This window comes from Balaenoptera physalus (genome assembly GCF_965194825.1).
Source record: "Balaenoptera physalus genome assembly, chromosome: 1".
NCBI classification, from domain to species: domain Eukaryota; kingdom Metazoa; phylum Chordata; class Mammalia; order Artiodactyla; family Balaenopteridae; genus Balaenoptera; species Balaenoptera physalus.
The window spans coordinates 65666819-65686616 of NC_138882.1; the positions used below are offsets into that span (position 1 = coordinate 65666819).

General features: G+C 37.1%; 1 protein-coding gene and 1 long non-coding RNA gene across 2 annotated transcripts in view; both read right to left on the reverse strand.

The window, feature by feature from the left end:
* Positions 1 to 19798, reverse strand: part of LOC309649572 — a 284234-nt gene that overhangs the window by 94047 nt on the left and 170389 nt on the right. The gene's annotated exons all lie outside the window — the stretch shown is intronic.
* LOC309638473 (flavin-containing monooxygenase 5-like) overlaps positions 2091 to 19798 on the reverse strand; it is a gene marked incomplete at its 5' end in the record, with an annotated part of 100773 nt that continues 83065 nt past the window's right edge. Inside the window, 3 exons of the mRNA XM_082414557.1 lie at positions 2091 to 9920; positions 11925 to 12069; positions 15077 to 15137. Of these exons, the coding sequence (XP_082270683.1) occupies positions 9545 to 9920; positions 11925 to 12069; positions 15077 to 15137 (582 nt within the window). The 3' untranslated portion in view covers positions 2091 to 9544. The remainder of the gene's footprint in view (positions 9921 to 11924; positions 12070 to 15076; positions 15138 to 19798) is intronic.

Below are 19798 nucleotides of genomic sequence, written 5' to 3' on the forward strand. Positions count from 1 at the left end.
AGCCAACTGTACAGATCTGTTTCATCATTTCAAACATGAAGGGCTATTAATGCTTCCTGGCACCTAAAGAACATTATGTAAAGTAATTAGTTCATATTTCAAATTGTTTCACATTTATAAGTATCATTATTTTGAAATAGACTCCTTCAAAGAGTCAGAGAAAACTACATGTCAAAAACGCTAAGCTTATAACATGTCTTCTTACTCATTTACTCCCCTTGGGAATGGGCTTGCCCAGTGGGAGTTATTTAGTCAGAAGTGTTTGTTGAGCTTTCACTGGATGCAGTTCCTTGTTGGGTATTATCTGATACAAGGGAGAGAGGGTGGAGGCTTTTTCATGCCCTACAGAAGGATCCATTTGTTTGAAGGGGTCTCTCTGAAATGGACTGAACCATTCTTAGTAACGCATATTTCTGATTATGTGTATTTGTTCATGGTTTCCTAATGGATCTGATAGTTCATTCACCCTGAAAGGAAAGGTTCTGGAGTTCATATCTAGTCCCAACTCTTCAAATACCTTGGGTAATCTCCTCAGCCTATAGAGTCTGAGAAGTCTAGAGAACCAAGGACAGCAGAATATTCCTTAGCTGGTCCTTGCATTCACATTGCTGCTGCCACCATGCCCCAGTATGTTGGGAACAGAAAAGGATACGGGGAGGGAGAAGGGTAAGCTGGGACAAAGTGAGAGAGTGGCATGGACATATATACACTACCAAACGTAAAATAGATAGCTAGTGGGAAGCAGCCGCATAGCACAGGGAGATCAGCTCAGTGCTTTGTGACCACCTAGAGGGGTGGGATAGGGAGGGTGGGAGGGAGGGAGACGCAAGAGGGAAGAGATATGGGGATATATGTATATGTATAACTGATTCACTTTGTTATAAAGCAGAAACTAACACACCATTGTAAAGCAATTATACTCCAATAAAGATGTTAAAAAAAAAAAGGTTTTTGAAGATTTTGATCCACATCCTCATTTCCAATAAAACTTTTATGTCTAGGGTCAGTTCAACAAATTTTTGTTTTTTAACTTTCATAAAACAACTTATCATCAAAATTAACATTATTGATAGGCATCTGCATTGTGGTAAAGAACTATAACTATTGGGAAGCACTTGGATTCAGAAAACTATGTTTGTAGTTCCTCTAAGAAGTGGAAGTATGAAGAGTTTAAAGAGGTTGAAAGTATTTTCTTTGGGGAATTCCCAGACTTGGCTTGGATAAACTTTAAGGCACATTACATGAGTGCGGGGGGGCTTCTGTTGTGCACGCTGTCTCAATAGCCTTGTGTGTGCCATTTGTCAAAGATCAAGATCTAACTTGAATTTCTGAACTCCTCAGGAGGATAGAAATGCAGCAGAAAATTATAGTAATCACAATAATATCTGATACTTATAAGGCACAATGCTAAGGTGCACCACTCGTGCTTCATTCATTTTATCATCATGACTCTCCTGTGAGGTAGAAACTATTATCCACATGTCACAGATGAAGACACAGAAACTTGGTTGGGTGAGGCAACTTGCCCCATATTGTATAGTAACAGGAGTTAGGGCTGGCGTTTGAACCCGAGTCAGTCTGACTTTGGAACCTGAGCCTTTCAGTCATGATGTGTGTGTCTAGACCCCTTTCACTGCTTACAATTTTGGGAATTAAATGTGCAAGAAGAGTTAAGAATGATGCTACTAAAATTTTATTCAATGAGGTGTGAGATAGGGCAGTTGAAAGCTATTTAGGATATATCATATTCTGTATGGCTTTTTGCTATAATATATTTAAAAACTAAAATATTACATTTTTAGATTAATAAAGAAATCAAAAAGGCATACACACACAATGGAATATTATTCAGCCACAAAAAGAAGGAAATCTTGCCATTTGCAACAGTATGAATGGACCTCAAGGACATTATTCTAAGTGAAATTCATAGAGAGAAAGACAAATACTGAACGATCTCACTCGTATGTGGAATTTAAAAAGAGGCGAGGATTGAAGGGAATAAGTGAAGGTGATCAAAAGGTACAAACATCCAGTTATAAAATAAATAAATCCTAGGCATGTAATGTACAGAAGTGACTTTAGTTAATACTACTGTATTGTATATTTGAAAGTCACTAAGAGAGTAGATCTTAAAAGTTCTCATCACAAGAAAAAATATGTAAAAAACCTGAAATTAAGAAATTAAAAAAATCATATCTTTATGGAACTCATAACCAAAGCCCTTTATCAAATATTCCAAAGAAAGGTATTTTCCTTTCTATCATTGTCAGGTTAAACCTTGCATTTAATGTATTCTCTGCCTATGTGTTGATCATTAATGTGGGAGAGAATTTTTGGACTGTTTTATTACAACAGGTAAAGAGTATGGTATCAAGGGGATTCCCATTATCCCAAACCTAGTTCCATATCCATGCACCTTGTCTTGTGCTGAGCAAAACCTATAAGAGAGGAGTTATGCCAAATCATTTTACTTCTTATCCTACTTATCTCAGAGCCTTAGATGTGTTTTTTATAAATTGTTAAGAGCAGGGAATTAACTTCTCACATTACCTTACCTACAATGTCTGATCTATTTCTCAGGTCCTGTCACTTAAAGTTTTGGATTTACCTATTGTTTCTCATGACCTATTTCTATCTCAGTGTTTACTATAGCTGTGTTAGGTGTGTTTAGGTCTCAGAATCTGAAAAACAAACAAACAAACATTAACTCAAATAAGTTATTATGTTGGGAGCTACAAGTTAGTTCTCTCCTAGCTCTGTCATTCTACAATTCAAACTGTTAGAGAACTATCAGCTTGTATACTGGATATGAAGTCTGGGAAAACAACAAAAATAGAATGTGGAAATTTACATTAAGAAATCTTAAATATTTACAAATGGAAAATTTAAGTACAAAGTCCATGAAAAATAAAGGATACATTCTGAGAAAAGTTTTACAATTCTACCTGAGTTATTTAACAGAGACTACAAAAAAGCTACAGCTTTGACACCAGCCCTTGTTCTTACATGTCACCATTACATTACACAGCACATTGTGACCTTCTGATTTTAATATATAATATTACTGTTATTCCTTTTGTCCAAAAAGTCTTCTCTTTTCTATATGTACCCAGTTGTATCTATTCATTAAGACTCAGTTCTGTTAATTGAGAAAAACGTAATTAAAACTCAGATTTTGTCTCCCCTTTCAGGTTTTTCTTGACTCCTTTAATTCTCTTTGACCTTTTTTCTATACCTATAGTTGGTAAAACACAATTTAAGACATAACCATGTAATTTTCTAGTTTTCTGTTACTGCCCATTATTTCATCTGTTTCTTATTCCCCTTCAACTAGATAGTGAGGTTGTGAGGATAGTACATGACCACTCTCTTTGAGTCCCCATCATAGAACTGAAGGACAACATAGGGATTCATAAAGGAAGAAATGTGTTCAATACTCTTAAGGTCAAGCCATTTGTATCTCAACCTTGTCTTGATGGGGGAAGCCCTGATTTATCGCCCAGGAGGAGAGCATTTTCAGGGTGTTACTTCTGATTTTTCCTCCCTCTGCATCCTCATTCACTTCTCTTGGTGGAAGGGGAAATGGCTTTTCTGATGGGTGAAATGGTAGACTGTCATTTGGTTGACCTGAAGAAGACCTGGAGCCCTGCCTGTCTTACTTAGGCTGTTTCTTCTGCTCTTCAAGGATGGGAAGCAGACTGTGGTCCTCCATGCATCTGGTTAGAGATGAGCTCTTTGAAGAACCCACTGTCCAAGGCACTTTCCAAAGTCTAGATCTGGGAGAGAAGAAATAGGATTCTGATTCTGATTGTGGGTTAAGCGAAATTTTCTAATCCAGCTTGAACAAGAAGACCTTGTATTTTGGGTGAGGAAGGCAATGCTATATTAATCCACATTTTTCTTCTATGTCTTTTTCTCACTCACTTAGAACCAATAGGAAGAAATATATTTGTCTATTGTTAGCACCTCCAAATTCATAACAGTTATATATTAATTTCCTTCAAGGAAGTTTTCTTTTTTAATGTAAAAATTCTATCCTTATTTCAAAAGGGAGTTCATAAGTCATTAATCTTAGAATAAAACAAAATTCATACTGTCTTACAGATGGCCAAGAGGCACATGAAAAGATGCTCAACATCACTAATTATCAGTGAAATGCAAATCAAAACTACAATGAGGTATCACCTCACACCAGTCAGAATGGCCATCATTAAAAAAATCTACAAACAATAAATGCTGGAGAGGGTGTGGAGAAAAGGGAACACTCACACATTGTTGGTGGGAATGTAAATTGATACAGCCACTATGGAGAACAGTATGGAGGTTCCTTAAAAAACTAAAAATAGAAATACCACATGACCCAGAAATCCCACTAACCGGCATATACCCAGAGAAAACGATAATTCAAAAAGACACATGCACCCCAATGTTCATTGCAGCACTATTTACAATAGCCAGGACATGGAAACAACCTAAATGTTCATCAACAGAGGAATGGATAAAGAAGATGTGGTACATATATACAATGAAATATTACTCAGCCATAAAAAGAATGAAATTGGGTCATTTGTAGAGACATGGATGGACCTAGAAACTGTCATACAGAGTGAAGTTAAGTCAGAAAGAGAAAAACAAATATCATGTATTAATGCATATATGTGGAATCTGAAAAAATTGGTATATCTTATTTACACAGCAGAAATAGAGACACAGACATAGAGAACAAACGTAATACCAAGGGGGCAAGGGGTGGGATGAATTGGGCGATTGAGACTGACATATATACACTATTGATACTATGTATAAAATGGATAACTAATGAGAGCTTGCTGTATAGCACACAGAACTCTACTCTACTCTATATTAGATATCTCCCAATTTCAGTCAGAGTTGTTACTGGACACTGTGGAGAGCCAGTAGATGGGACCCAGCTGTGGAGAAAGATATATAGTATCACCTAAGAGCTGACACAGGTTATTGTGCTTCCCCTTTGCAGTTCTTTCCTAATCTAATTTGACCCAATTTGGAAACTGGGAAGATTCTATAAAACTAAGTACGAGTAATTAACCAAGGAATAGCTCATGGTAAGCTGAATTATTTTAGTATTAGTTCATGAAAAAAAATTAATGAGAAATCCAAAGCCAAGTGGGGCATAATCTTGAAATTTTCCAGTAGGATATTTCACCAAGAATAAGAGAAGATTTTCCTTTTGGACTGCTGGTCCTGCAGAAGGAACTAGCTCTTATTTATCTTCTCCGTACCTTTGGACGTTCTCTTCTAAAACAGTGGTCTCATTAATGAGTTGTTCTGGTGTATAAAAACACTTCTGCCAAATTCTCACTAATCACAGTGGGGTCTATAGCATAGCAGAAATGAGTCCAAGGAGTAAATTCTCGTCAGTTTTCAATTCTACGTAGGCTTTAGTTATAGTATATGGCAAGATCACAGGAAACACTGACAAAAGTATAAGGTCTACTCTATATAGGCATGTTCAGAAATCTTATTGAACCTTTGAGATCAGCAGAGAATCTTTTATTGCAGAATTTTCAACTAGAAAGATGTCCATGTCGCAATCATAAGAACCTATGAATATATTAACTTATATGGCAAAAACGACTTTGTAGGTGAGATTGAGTTAAAGATATTGATATGGGGAGAGTAGCCTGGATTATCCAGTGGGGCTCAATCTAATCACATGGGTTCTTATAAGAAGGAGGCAAGAGGATTAGAATCAGAGAGAGATGTGAGAATGGAAGCAAAGATCAGAGAGGAAAGAGATGCTTTGCTGCTGTCTGTGAAGATGGTAGAAGGGGTCATGAACCAAGGAATGTAAGAGGTCTCTAGAAGCTGAAAAAGGCAAGGAACAGATTGTCCCCTAGAGTCTCCAGAAGGAACGCAGCCCTGCTGCCACTGATTTTATCCCAGTGCAACTGATTTTGAACTTTTGAACTCCCAAACTGTAAGATAATAAATTCAAATTGTTTTAAGCCACTAAGTTTGTGGTACTTTATTACAGCAGTAATGGGAACAGAGCCATTAACAGAATGAGAGAGATTTGGAGGGACTGTTGCTGCTGGTTCAAGGAATTCATTGTCTATTTTTTCCAGAGGTAAGACAATGAATCACTGTTTTTAGCCCATTCTCATTTACCCAAAATGCAACAGTAAACAGCAAAGCTTTTTATCTTTTTTATTTTTGCTTTTTCATAATTTCATACTAAGTACCTAATTCTGCTTGGGTTAGGGAAGTAAGGATCAGGAAACAGTACTTGGGGAATTGTTTTAATGGAAATAAACTGAGTTCAGTTTTAGAAATGGGAGTGTGGGGACTTCCCTGGTGGCACAGTGGCTAAGAATCTGTCTGCCAATGCAGGAGACACAGGTTCGAGCCCTGGTCCAGGAAGATCCCACATGCCGCGGAGCAACTAAGCCCGTGCGCCACAAGTACTGAGCCTGCACTCTAAAGCCCCGAGCCACAACTACTGAACCTGCGTGGTACAACTACTGAAACCCGCCCACCTAGAGCCCGAGCTCCACAACAAAGAGAAGCCACTGCAATGAGAAGCTCACGCACCACAACGAAGAGTAGCCCCAGCTCGCGGTAACTAGAGAAAGCCCACACGCAGCAATGAAGACCCAACGCAGCCAAAAAAATAAAAATAATAAATAGGAATGGGAGTGTGATGTGCCTATGGAGCTGTCCAGAAGGCAGGTATAAACATGAAACTGTATCCCAAGAGACAAGGCTACGCTGGAAGATAAAGATTTGGAAGTCACCAGGTTGTAGCTAAAGATCGAGCCTGAGTGACATCCTCTGTGGAGGGGGTGTAGCGTGATAGGAGAGAGGAGTCAACAAGGGAACCTTGGAACATCAATCTTTAGGAGATGGGTGGGTGTGAGGAAAAGGTTCACTCACCCGAGAGAACTCATCAGGGTACACCCTATTCTTATAGGGCTTATACTATTAAAAACTAATTCATTAATTAGGATTCATCTGAAAACAGCTCGTTCTTGAAACACATGTACTATCACAAAATAAATTAGCATTCATGCGTCAAGATTCTTCTGACTACACCTTGTTCTTGAAACACACTCTTTATAAAAGTGGTCAACATTCATAAGTTGCTTTTGTATAACTTATCTTTAAACATGTGCACTGTTGAGTGAGAATTGCATAAAACCACATGTTTTGTACAGTAAAGGAAGCAACGATTAAAAAGTAACTAAGCTACGATGAAAAAATTATAAATTAAAAAATAAGAGTACTCAGTAATTTGGATGAAATTTTCAGAGCTGCTTAAAAGACTGTGGGAGAACACACAAATGAAAATCTTGCAGAGGGTACCAAATCATACCAGTGCAGTGTGGTGGGGGTACTGTGTGATGAAACATACCTGGAGAGACAGGGTTCAGCAGGGAAGGTCCAAGTCTCCACCTTTAGCTATGCTTTCTAACCATCTCTAAGCCTCTGTCTTTGCCCTGCAAAGTTGTTGTTCATTTGATTATTCAAAAGGTAGATTAAGACCAAAAAAAAAAAAAACCCAAAAAACTACTCTTTATCCTCTTACTATATGATCAAGCCAGATAACAAGTTAAAAATGCTTTGTAATTTGCTATACTAAACTCAGCTATCTACTTTTAATTCTGGAGAAAAATTATGACACATATTACTTTAACGTGAGCTTTACTGACCACTGAGATGATTATAAAGTCCAGTGGAAAGAAAAGTAGCTAAGAAAGGATGAAGGAAAACCCACAAAACGAAAGAATTAAGGCTTTTTATTTTTTAAATTAAGGCTTATTCTTTAGTCACTAAAATACAATAACTTTAAACATAACTTAAAAAATCAACTGCCTTAATATATTTTTTCTTTTTTATTGATTCTAATGTCTTTCTATACTTAGAAGGTATTAGTTTCCTGTCACTGCTGTAACAAATTACCACAGATTTGGTTACCTAACTAATACAGATTTGTTACCTTGTGCCTCTGGAGATTAGAAGTCTTACTCGGCTAAAACCAAGGTGTGGACAGGTCTATATTCTTTCTGGAGTTTCTAGGGGAGAATCCTTTTCCTTGCTTTTTCCAGCTTCCAAAGGCTGCCTACATTCCTTGCCCTCTTACCTCTTCAAAGCCAGCCGTTGCATTATTGACCTCTGCTGTCTCATCACAAGTCCTCTGATTCTCATGCCTCCCTCTTTCCCTTTTGATTACACTGGGACCACTTGGGTGATCCAGGACACTCTCTTCATCTTAAGAGCCTTATCTTAACCACACCTGCACAGTCCCTTTTTCCATGGGAGGTAATACATTCACAGGCTCCGAGGATCAGTTTTTTAAACAGTGGTCCGTAATTATGAGGTTAGTCCTACTCGTGGTGTTCTAAGGTGGTTGTGTATGTATAGTGGAACAAAAGAGCAGCCATGCTATGTAAGCTACTGTGAGAAATATAGGAAGAGCTTAAATTTTGCTGTCATTAAAATTCAGTTTGTCTTTAAGAGACTTTAGTAAATATTTATACTGCTTTGTGATGCTTTTAGCATATATACGGATGTTCCTTCTTATGTCTACAGTCACACAGGCTGCTCAATCCCCATCCCTCATCCCACTCAACTTTCATACTCTTATTCCATGGTGGTTTTAGATTTTAACAAGGAGACAGGTAGAGTACCCTTTAGCTAAATAACAGAGGCTGAGTCTTGGAAAGATTTCACATGGTCAGTCAGTCAGGAGGAGGAGAAAGCATTTGTGGACAGAGAACCCTTCTGGCACCCCCGAAAGGACATCAGTGAGGAAGTCACCTACCCAACATATGGAGAGGGTTGCTCTGAAAACTGAGCTAAAGGATGAGGTCAGCCAGCTTGTAATTTTGTTTGATACTTAGGTATCAGTACAGCCTTTGTCTTAATACAATGTAGTTGCTTATTTCCAAATACTGAAAGTTTAGAGTAATTTATGAAAATGTCTGAAATACATTGCACTTTTTTTCTGTAGTTGTTTCTTCAAAATAAAAAGGTTCTCTGCAAATGCACTCAAAAGTATTTTTAGTTTCTAATAAACTAAAACCTAAAATATTTTTCCTTTTGACTTTTAGTTTCTATGCTGTAAGCATAAGCATAAAAGAAAAGCTTAATAAAAGTTTCAACTTTCATTCTGAATGAGAATGTGATAGAATTTACTTGGAGGGAAGAAAAGAATAACTTTGAAAATAAAATGATAAAGTAAAATTTTATTTATAAATTCCTAAAAGGAGAATTGAGGTTTGTGAAACCAATTTGGGTACAATTTATGTCGGAAAACATTCTTAAGGCTTAAATAGGATTCCTTTTAATGATAAACTTTCTTTGGGCGTTCATATTACTTCTAGAAGTATGAAGTATACCTATTTTTAAGAAATAAATCTATTTGTAAAGTGTATCTAGGTAATATATTTTAGAGCAGTTATAGAAGTACTAAATAATATTGTACATGTGTTACTGACTTAAACATAATGATCCAGGATGAGTAGAAACTATTACATGCTTTTTCTACTCAATGTTCATTCATTTATTTCCATTTACAATGATGAATATATCTAAAGTATGCTAAGCCAGCAGCCAGAAATGCAAGGCCAAAGGGTGCCATTTTTATCCAAGAGAGCGGTGAGGATGAGTGACTGTCCTGACTAGTAATCTGAGCCCTCAGGGGCTTGATGATCCGCTCTCTCTGGGTCAGGATGGCTCTCTGGGCCCCAGCCCACTTCCATGGCCCCTGGAGGCGGTACTGGTATGGTGTGCACGGGCCAAAGAGAACCTCCATGGCCAGCATTGGATCTGAGAGAAACAGGAATAGCAGGTTGGGCTTCACTCCCACCAGGGCGGCGATCTCATCCATGTACTCAATGGGATCCACTTGGATGGTGTGGCGGGGTGTCTTCACATACCTGAAACAAGTGGGAGGACAGAGCTTTGCATCATCTGAAAGCTACCAGTTTACTTCTACTCACCTTAGAGGTGGAAAAACTGAGAACTAGAAAGCTAAATGACAAACCCTGCTCCCCTCAGCCACTGAATGGCAGAGTGTTCACAGAGCTCAAGTTCCCATGCTCTTGTCTCTTCATTTTTCACTGCTCCAGGGAGACTGCACTGCAGATCAGTTTTGGCATGGATCCGTACCCTCTAAGATATTCATTTTGTAAATGAAGGATTGCAATCCGGTTAAGTACTTCCCTGTGTGTTGTGTAGGTGGGATGGAAAACTCTTAACTTATAGCCCCCTGTGTGTGTGCAATCAACTAGGGGATGGATAGTCAATCTGTCACTGAGAACATGGCCCCAGGTGCTTGGTGGCTGCAATGGGATAGGGATGCAATGGTTGTAGCTGCTTTGTGGAGCACAATGACTGCAGCATTGCTGGGAAATGGCAGCTGTTTTTGCGGCTCTGCCTTGATGCAGCTGCTTGATCCAGCATGATGCATATCCAAGGACTGCAAAACACTAGAGGCCCCCTCATATTGCAGGTTTGATTTTCATTATACAGTTTTACTTCTCACATCTAGAAGTAAAGAGTCTTGAGGAAGGAATGATCTTTTCTAATATGTATAAGTGTGTTTTATGGAATATCAGCAGCCCTGTGCACAGCTGTACAATGTGGGGCAAGGGTACAGTATATTTCCTGGTGCAAGAACACATAAAGCCTCATCTTAAAGATGTGTGAGAGTTGGTACCTCTCTTGCATGAACTGAACATTTGTTCCATGGTGTGGGACCTTCACCATAGCATAAAGTTTGTGGCCTTCACGTCTGAGAACAGAAGACTTGTTTTAGGTACTGTTACATAAGAAGAAACCACAGTGTCTCCATTTTACACCACTCTCCATTGTCATATCGGAAATGCTTAGCAATATGCCTGCTGTAATATGCACAAAATAGATTTTCTTTGAATGAATTAGAGACATTTCACCGCTTCTTCCAAATATTGATAAGAATGGTACTTGAATACTTCAACCAATGGTGTTCTTTGTGTTGTAACTTTTGTAAAACTGAGTATAAAGTGGAGTGGGTTAATGAGAATGAATTTCGTTTCTTTATATGGAGACACATACATCCACATTACAGTCTTTAAAATCCTAAAATGATGTGGCAAAGTAATTAAGATATTAATTTGTATATTTTCTGTGTATATTACTGTTCTCCACCATTGTATCAAAGTAGTTGAGCTTTTTGTATTTCCTTTTCTCAGACATTTTTTGTTACATGGTCAAAGAGATAGCTTCCTTGCAGAATATTTCCACTTCTAGCTTTTGTTTGCTTAAATACTAGGCTCAGGAAGAAAATGTAATATCTTTGAAGGCAACAAGAAGGGAGAGGGGGAGATTTCACACAGTGTGTGAAATAGAAGAGTGGTGTGAAATAGTCTAGGAACCCATGGCAAGATTTCAGAGGGAATAGCTGTGTTGGGTCCCTGGGGAGACTGGACTCTGAGCCCATCTCAGCTGGAGACCCCATCCTCAGCAAAGATCCCTTTACCCTAATTATGGCAGGAAAGTCAAAAGCCTCCAGACTTTAAAAGTGTACTTTAGACCTAAGCAATGAGGATGCCAGTAAGGAATGTGATGTGGTGAAAATCAGAGACTATGCCCATGTTTTGGGGAATCACATATGTTTCCTGGATTCTGGTGAGACCCTGGAAGAAATAACCAATAATGACTGAGTTTAAAGACTGAAATTCAGATTTAATATGACTTAAAGAGAATAAATATGATTATTTGTTGCAGAACTGAGTTAGGGCACTAAGAGTCATACTTCATTTTGTGTTGCATAATTACTTAGGATATGGAGGAAAAACCCCACAGAATTGAGTGAGGTGAGCATGGATTTTGATCCCAGATTAGGGATTCCATGATCCCTATGATGGTTCCCAACTAGTTGTTACTAATTATTTATTTACCGTTTTTCCATAGCTCTTTCCCTCTGGGCAATATCTGCCATCATGTTCTTCACCGAGGGTAATTGGCCTAGTCCTAGAATAGACAATTCAGAGTCTGTCAGGTTTCCAAGTGTTGAAAGAAGAGAACTAGTGGTAAGAAGAAACCCTTTTTATGAATTATATTCATTCTTTTGTTTCCTTAATAATTTAAAACTCATATATTTTTGACATTGTGCTATTGTTCTGAGATTGCTCTATTGTCTTCCATTTGAAATTGTCTTATCTCAAATGTCCTATTATCTTAAATATTTCAGGAACGAATTATACTATTTTTGTGTGTTGATACTGTATCATCTTGGACAATTCTGACTTATGTCATTTGAAATTTTTGATCTCACCTTCAGTAGAGATTTTTTTTCTTCTGGGACTTCCTTGCAGCTTGACGTAAGAGCAATTCCACAATTGCTTTTGCTGTGTACTCTAGCTATATTATGATCTATCAATTTCTTGCTTTAGGAATTTAGACATCTTGTACATTTGGACACCACACCTGTGTATGTCTTAGGCCTGAAGTTTCTATTTCTCATGGGAATCTATTTTCCCAGTCCAGAAACCCATACAAAATAAATCTTAATGTTTTCCTGTGATAAAGGTAAAAGTTTTTCTAGACTCCATTTCATTCAGAGGGTAGCTCTCTAAGCTCCCTACTATATGCAGGAGTCATACTTTGAAATCTACATGTCATGTGTTCCCTATGCTTAGTTGGGTTTTAAAATTCTAGCCCATAACTCATAGGGTCTCTTTAGCCCAATATTTCCTCTGGCTATCTTGATATCAGCTCATGTACGTACTGCTCTGGCTTTAAGTTCCCTTTTCATTTCTGAGTCCAAGAATTTCCTATTACTTATTTTGAATCCACTTTATATCATTATTGTTATATTTATCTGTAGTGGGAAGAGGTGAGTAGTTGTCAATGTTAGCTCAAGCTACCAGATTGTTAGAACCAGAAGTCTCTCAATCCTGTTAATCTTAGAACTTAGAGAATTTTAATAATTTCTACAGAATCCTCTTTTATTATGCACTATTAATTAAGATATATATCAGGTATATTCATATATATTCATATTATATATACATATAAATTCAGATGTATTGATATATGTATTAACACGTGAATATACCTGATTTTATTAAAAATTCAATCCCATGAAATAATGTGTGTGTGTGTTGGCTCACTACATGGACAGCATCTGTGTTACCTATTTCATTGATCAAGTCTGAGCTGCTTCTTGGCTGTTGTGCATAAGATCAGACTGATTTCTTGGAGATCACAGACAATCCAGACTCTGGGGAAAATGAGATAATTAACCCTTATGAACGTTCTGAAATCTCTTTTTGTTAGAGAATCATAGAATTTCATGTCTGTTCATGTCATCAATCAGCTCTCATCACATATCTTACCGTCTACTATTACATCCTTGAGTAAGGAACACCCATTCTTTCCTTAAACGTTTCTAGAAATGGGGATTGTGTCGCTGCCCAAGTTAGCCTGTTCATTTTCAAACAGCTCTGGTTATTAGAACAATCTTCTTTACTTTGAGCTGAAATCTATTTCTCTCTAGTGTCTATTCATTAATTCTAGTTTTGCCTTCTCAGGTGACATAGAATGAGTGCATGTTCTTTATATAACGATTCTCAAATATTTGAAAAAACCATTATCAATTTTTTGGTGAAATATTCCTCTTTTTAATGATTTTAAATCAGATTACCATCCTAGTTGTTTACTTCTTGACTTGCTCCAGTTTGTTAAGGTTCTTCATAAGATGTTGTTCTCAGTGCATAGTATTCCACATAACAGATGCAAGTATAGTGCAGAACCATGGATGAATTCCTACATTTCTTTTCCTAAAAGAGCTTTTGTTGAAAGTTGGGGCTTTAGTAAGAATCATTAATACACAATACTATGAGATGGTCAGGATTTGTTTCAGATTTTTAAGAGTAATTTGTTAATCTTCATAATTATCATATATAACATAATAACTAAAGACATCTTAATAAGTTATGACTTTTAGGAAAGCAATTTGGGAAATTGAAGATAGTAAGACATAAAATAGAACAGACATCTTTCTTATGTTAATTACCCATACTTTGCATACCAGTATGTAGTATCAGGGTATCACAACTTGTTTTGTGCTAATCCAAATATTTGTACAAACGGGTCATTAAAAAACAAGAGGTCTCAACAGAAATTAAATTCTCTGTGAGCTTTTCTGGGTCTCAAAATAAAACCACCTTACAGTGGCCAGTTTTGCCTACTAACATACAGGTGGTCAAATCAATAAAGACTAGCTTACACTTACAAGTTTTCTTAAAGAAGTCTCCTATGGATTCAAAATATTATTGTTTTCTGGTTTCAAGCAAATATTTAGTCAGAAAAAGGCAAAATACATTTAATAATAAAAGTCACACTTATATTCTAGAGGTTATGTCCAATGAGTAGGGCATAAAATTAACGGTTCTAGACTGCCAAGATTCAAATTCTGATGGGATGTGATAAAATAGCTCTAGATGAAAAAACATGCATTTGGAACAATACTGAAGTAGAGAGAAAAGACACCAGCCCCTGGCATTGTGCTGAGACAGAATGTTCACTCCAGTAAGGTGGAATGAAATTTAGATGAGCTTATACCTCTTACGGGGCACTGAGCAGAAAGTCAAGGCATCCTCATTGCATTCAGTTTGGTAGTCAGTTTTGAGGCATAAATTGATTGGGTTAGGCAGGCATTGAATTAGACTTGGGGTAGAATCATGAATAAAACAACACTCCTTACCTTCAAGTGTCTTGCTATTAGTGGCAAATACAGATTTACAAACAAATAATATGCTGTGATAAGGGTATAGGAAGGTGCCCTGCAGAGAGGGAGGGATCATGGAGAGCAGTAGCTTTGGCAGTTGGGGAAAGCAAGCAGTGAGATATATGGATTTAAAACTGTGCTCTGGAATGATTGGAGTTACAGATGTTGCAGGAGAGCAGGATGCAAGGGTGTAAAAGTGTTTATGAGATAATTTGTCTTAGGTAGCCTATGGGTATAAATGGGACTGGGAAGCCTGCAGATGTCTGAAGTTCAACTCAGTTCAAGATGCACAAACAAAACATGCCAGACACCACCTACCGATGGCACTTGGGCTTAATGCACTTCGTCCTGTCAAGGTTGACTGAGGACCTGGGAAAGGCTGCACAATGAGATGAAGGTTTTTAATGACTACCACTGAACAGGGAAGGGAGACAAGAGGCAGGAAATTGCATGTTCAAGTAATTAGGGTAGTTTGAAATGGAGAATTGTCTCTGGCTTTATGAGATTTTTTTCAAAATTAATTTTTATTGGAGTATAGTTGCTTTACAATGTTGTATTAGTTTCTACTATACAGCAAAAAGAATCACCTATACATAGACATATATCCCCTCTTTTTAGGATTTCCTAAATGACCATTTAGGTCACCGCCGTGCATTAAGTAGAGATCCCTGTCCTCTACGGTATGTTCTCATTAGTTGTCTATTTTATACATAGCATCAATAGTGTATATGTGTCAATCCCAAGCTCCTAATTCCTCCCAACCCTCCCTTTCCCCTTTGGTATCCATGCATTTGTTCTCTATATCTGTGTCTCTATTTCTGCTTTGCAAATAAGATCATCTATACCATTTTTCCAGAAAGAGAAAAACAAATGTCGTATATTAACACATATATGTATAGTGTGATTTTATGTAGGCTTGGTTAGCAAATCATATGCCAGTTTAGTGATCTTCAAAGAGAAGTCAGTGAGTGAAACCATCCAATGGGGAGCAAGAAGAAAATATTAGACTTTTACTGTATTTTTGTTCTAAATATAAGCACTACATTAAGCCTTATTGTATTTAACATATGTGTTGATGCTGACATATATCTGCGTTAAAAGGTGGAGGCACATGCCATCTGCGGTGACCCTGAGGGACGCAGAGGGGATGGCAATGGTGCCCCCACTTGGTCTTTTGCTCTCAGTGTCTTGTGGCCTGAGCTGGGTTATGTGGGTTTATAGATTATATCAATCAAGTTCAACCAAACTAACCTCTGCAAAAGAACATGTGGCTTAAAAAGGGTTACTGCCAAGAAACCTTGATTGAAGATAATATTAATAATGTTATTAATGTAGTAATAATTGTTAATAATCAATTAACAAGAAAGTCTGAGCTGACACTTCTTTTATTCCAAGTATGAGCTCTTTATCTACTCTATTAGAGGTAAAAAATAATGATGACACCATCAGATTTGTCAACATCTTTTGTTAGGTCAGTGTAGAAAAGCACTCGAGTACCATGTACTAGAATTCCCTACCGTTAACAGACTTCTCCTAAAATCCGTTAGTGACTCTCCTTTTTCATTTACAATATGATTTGATTTGTGAAGCGTGATTTATAACAGGGATTGTCAAACTATGGCCCATGGGCCAAATCCAGCCCACAGAACGGTCTTTACATTTTAAATAGTTGGGGGAAAAAAGAATATTTTATGAGATGTGAAAATTATATGAAATTCAAATTTCAATATCCATAGATAAAGTTGTGTTGTGTTTTATCCACAGATAAAATAAACAACCACGCTTATTATTATTATTGTTATTATTATCATTTTACCTATTATCTATGGCTGCTTTTGCACTACAACAGCAGAGTTGAATAGTTGCAACAGAGACTATATGACTTGCAAAGCCTAAAATATTTATTATCTGGTTCTTTGTAGAAAAAGTTTGACACCTTTTGGATTGTATACACAGATTGTAGAACTCATATGATATGTAAAATAAAAATCTCAATATAAATTTTTTAAAACTTGCATTCAGGATTATTACATGAAATTAATTTCATGAGTAAGTGGCAGACATTGTTCTAGTTGCTTGGAATACATCAGTGAAGAAAACGAAGGTGCCTGCTCTTGTGGAAGTTACATTCTTGTGGGGGTAGACTGCCAAAAATCAATCAACATGATAAATAAGTAAAATATAGACCATGTTGGAAGATGATAAGTGTTATGGAAAAAGAAAAGGTAGAGAGGATTGAGAATATAGCTGGTGGAATAAGGGGTAGGGGTGCCTTATTCTTTAATTTGTTTCCCTAAACTTAGTAATTTATTATCATTTTCCCCTCCAAACTTCTTTTGAAAATACAGGACCAATAATTTACTTTAAGTATTTTCTGAATCAAGTTATGGGATAGAACACAAAATGAATTATTGGACTATAAGACTTATGTGTTCCTCTGAGTTGCTGGGAAAAAAGAAAAAATACAGATAAAATATTCTACTCCTTGGAACACTTACTTCCAGAAATGGAAACTCAATTGTAAAGATGCTTGAGGAAACTCCTTGGCAGATAATGCACATAATCCTCTAAGTTGGACCCTGGGCACAGGTCAATAGTTTTCCAGTAAGATTAAATGGAAATAAGTAATGTTTTTCACAACATCCTGTTGAGGCATCATATCAATAATAATAGCTGACCTACCAGCTAAGCTACTCTTCTGCTTCTCACTATTTGCTTGATTTTAGTTATATGTACGATATGTTTAAGACCATTCTTTAGGAGTCATTCTGCTCTCACTGGTAAACATGGAAACAGGTGAAGTTGACATCGCCACAGTCACCTGTATCCAGTCATCTGTCCAGTGAAGCTGGAAAGGTTTGTTCCACTCAGCTTTGTTTTCTCCTCAGAGTACCTCTCTCTCCTTGTTTCTGAAACCCCTTCGTTCAAGCTTATGGAGTGCCTTCTAAGTATGACAATCTGCTAAGTACCAAAAAGGATACAATAACAAATGAAGAAAATAAAAGAACAAGAAAGAAAATAAAAGCAGAAGATATAATCCCAGTGTTTGAAGAATTTGCATTGGGGAAGAAATACTCACAAAAGTAGGTGCTCCCAGCATTTCTGTTCCAGCAATCTTTCTTTAAATTTTTATTTCCTTCATTAAGAAGTATAAATAAATTCTATTTATCTTGCCAAAGAAAAAAGTGTACTGGGACTATCCTCTAAAAAGATCTTTCACTAGCATGATCCTTGGAAAAAACTAATTATTGTAACTTCAGTTTTTTTAGATTTAACTCTTTGTTAAAAATTGCATTATAATTGACATATAACATTATATTAATTTCAGGTGTACAATGTAATGGTTAAATATTTCTATATATTGCAAAATGATCACCACAATGTCTAGTTAACAATTGTCACCATACATAGTTATAAAATATTTTTCTTGTGATGAAGACATTTAAGATCTACTCTCTTAACGTTCAAATATGCCATGCAGTATTATTAACTATAGTCACCATGCTCTACACTATATCCACAGGACTTAATTATTTTATAACTGGAATTTTGTACCTTTTCGTCCCCTGCACCCATTTCATTCACCTCCTATCCCCTGCCTCTGGCCAGCAGCAATCTGTTCTCTGTATCTGTGAGCATTTTTTAAACATCTGTATTGGAGTATAATTGTTTTACACTGTTGTGTTAGTTTCTGCTGTATAACAAAGTGATTCAGCTGTATGTATACATATATCCTCATATCTCCTCCCTCTTGTGTCTCCCTCCCACATTCCCTATCACACCCATCTAGTTGGTCACAAAGCACCGAGCTGATCTCCCTGTGCCATGCAGCTGCTTCCCAGTAGCTATCTATTTCACATTTGGTACTGTATATATGTCAGTGCTACTCTCTCACTTTGTCCCAGCTTACCCTTACCCCTCCTCATGTCCTCAAGTCCATTCTCTACGCCTGCATCTTTATTCCTGTCCTGCCCCTAAGTTCATCAGAACAATTTTTTTTTGTTTTAGATTCCATGTATATGTGTCAGCATATGGTATTTGTTTTTCTCTTTCTGACTTACTTCACTCTGTATGACAGACTCTAGGTCTATCCACCTCACTACAAATAACTCAATTTCATTTCTTTTTATGGCTAATATTCCATAGTATATATGTGACACATCTTCTTCACCCATTCATCTGTCGATTGACACTTAGGTTGCTTCCATGTCCTGGCTAGTGTAAATAGAGCTGCAGTGAATATTGTGGTACATGACTCCTTTTGAATTTTGGTTTTCTCAGGGTATATGTCCAATAGTGGGATTGCTGGGTCATGTGGCAGTTCTATTTTTAGTTTTTTAAGGAACCTCCACACTGTTCTCCATAGCGGCTGTATCAATTTACATTCCCACCAACAGTGCAAGAGGGTTCCCTCTTCTCCACACCCTCTCCAGCACTTATTGTTTGTAGATTTTCTGATGATGGCTATTCTGACTGGTGTGAGGTGATACCTCATTGTAGTTTTGATTTGCATTTCTCTAATGATTAGTGATGTTGAGCATCCTTTCATATGTTTGTTGGCAATCTGTATATCTTCTTTGGAGAAATTTCTATTTAGGTCTTCTGCCCATTTTTGGATTGGGTTGTTTGTTTTTTATGATATTGAGCTGCAGGAGCTGCTTGTAAATGTTGGAGATTAATCCTCTGTCAGTTGCTTCATTTGCGAATATTTTCTCCCATTCTGAGGGTTGTCTTTTTGTCTTGTTTATGGTTTCCTTTGCTGTGCAAAAGCTTTTAAGTTTCATTAAGTCCCATTTGTTTATTTTTGTGTTTATTTCCTTTTCTCTAAGAGGTGGGTCAAAAAGGATCTTGCTGTGATTTATGTCATAGAGTGTTCTGCCTACGTTTTCCTCTAAGAGGTTTATAGTGTCTGGCCTTACATTTAGGTCTTTAATGCATTTTCAGTTTATTTTTGTGTATGGTGTTAGGGAGTGTTCTAATTTCATTCTTTTACATGTAGCTGTCCAGTTTTCCCAGTACCACTTATTGAAGGGGCTGTCT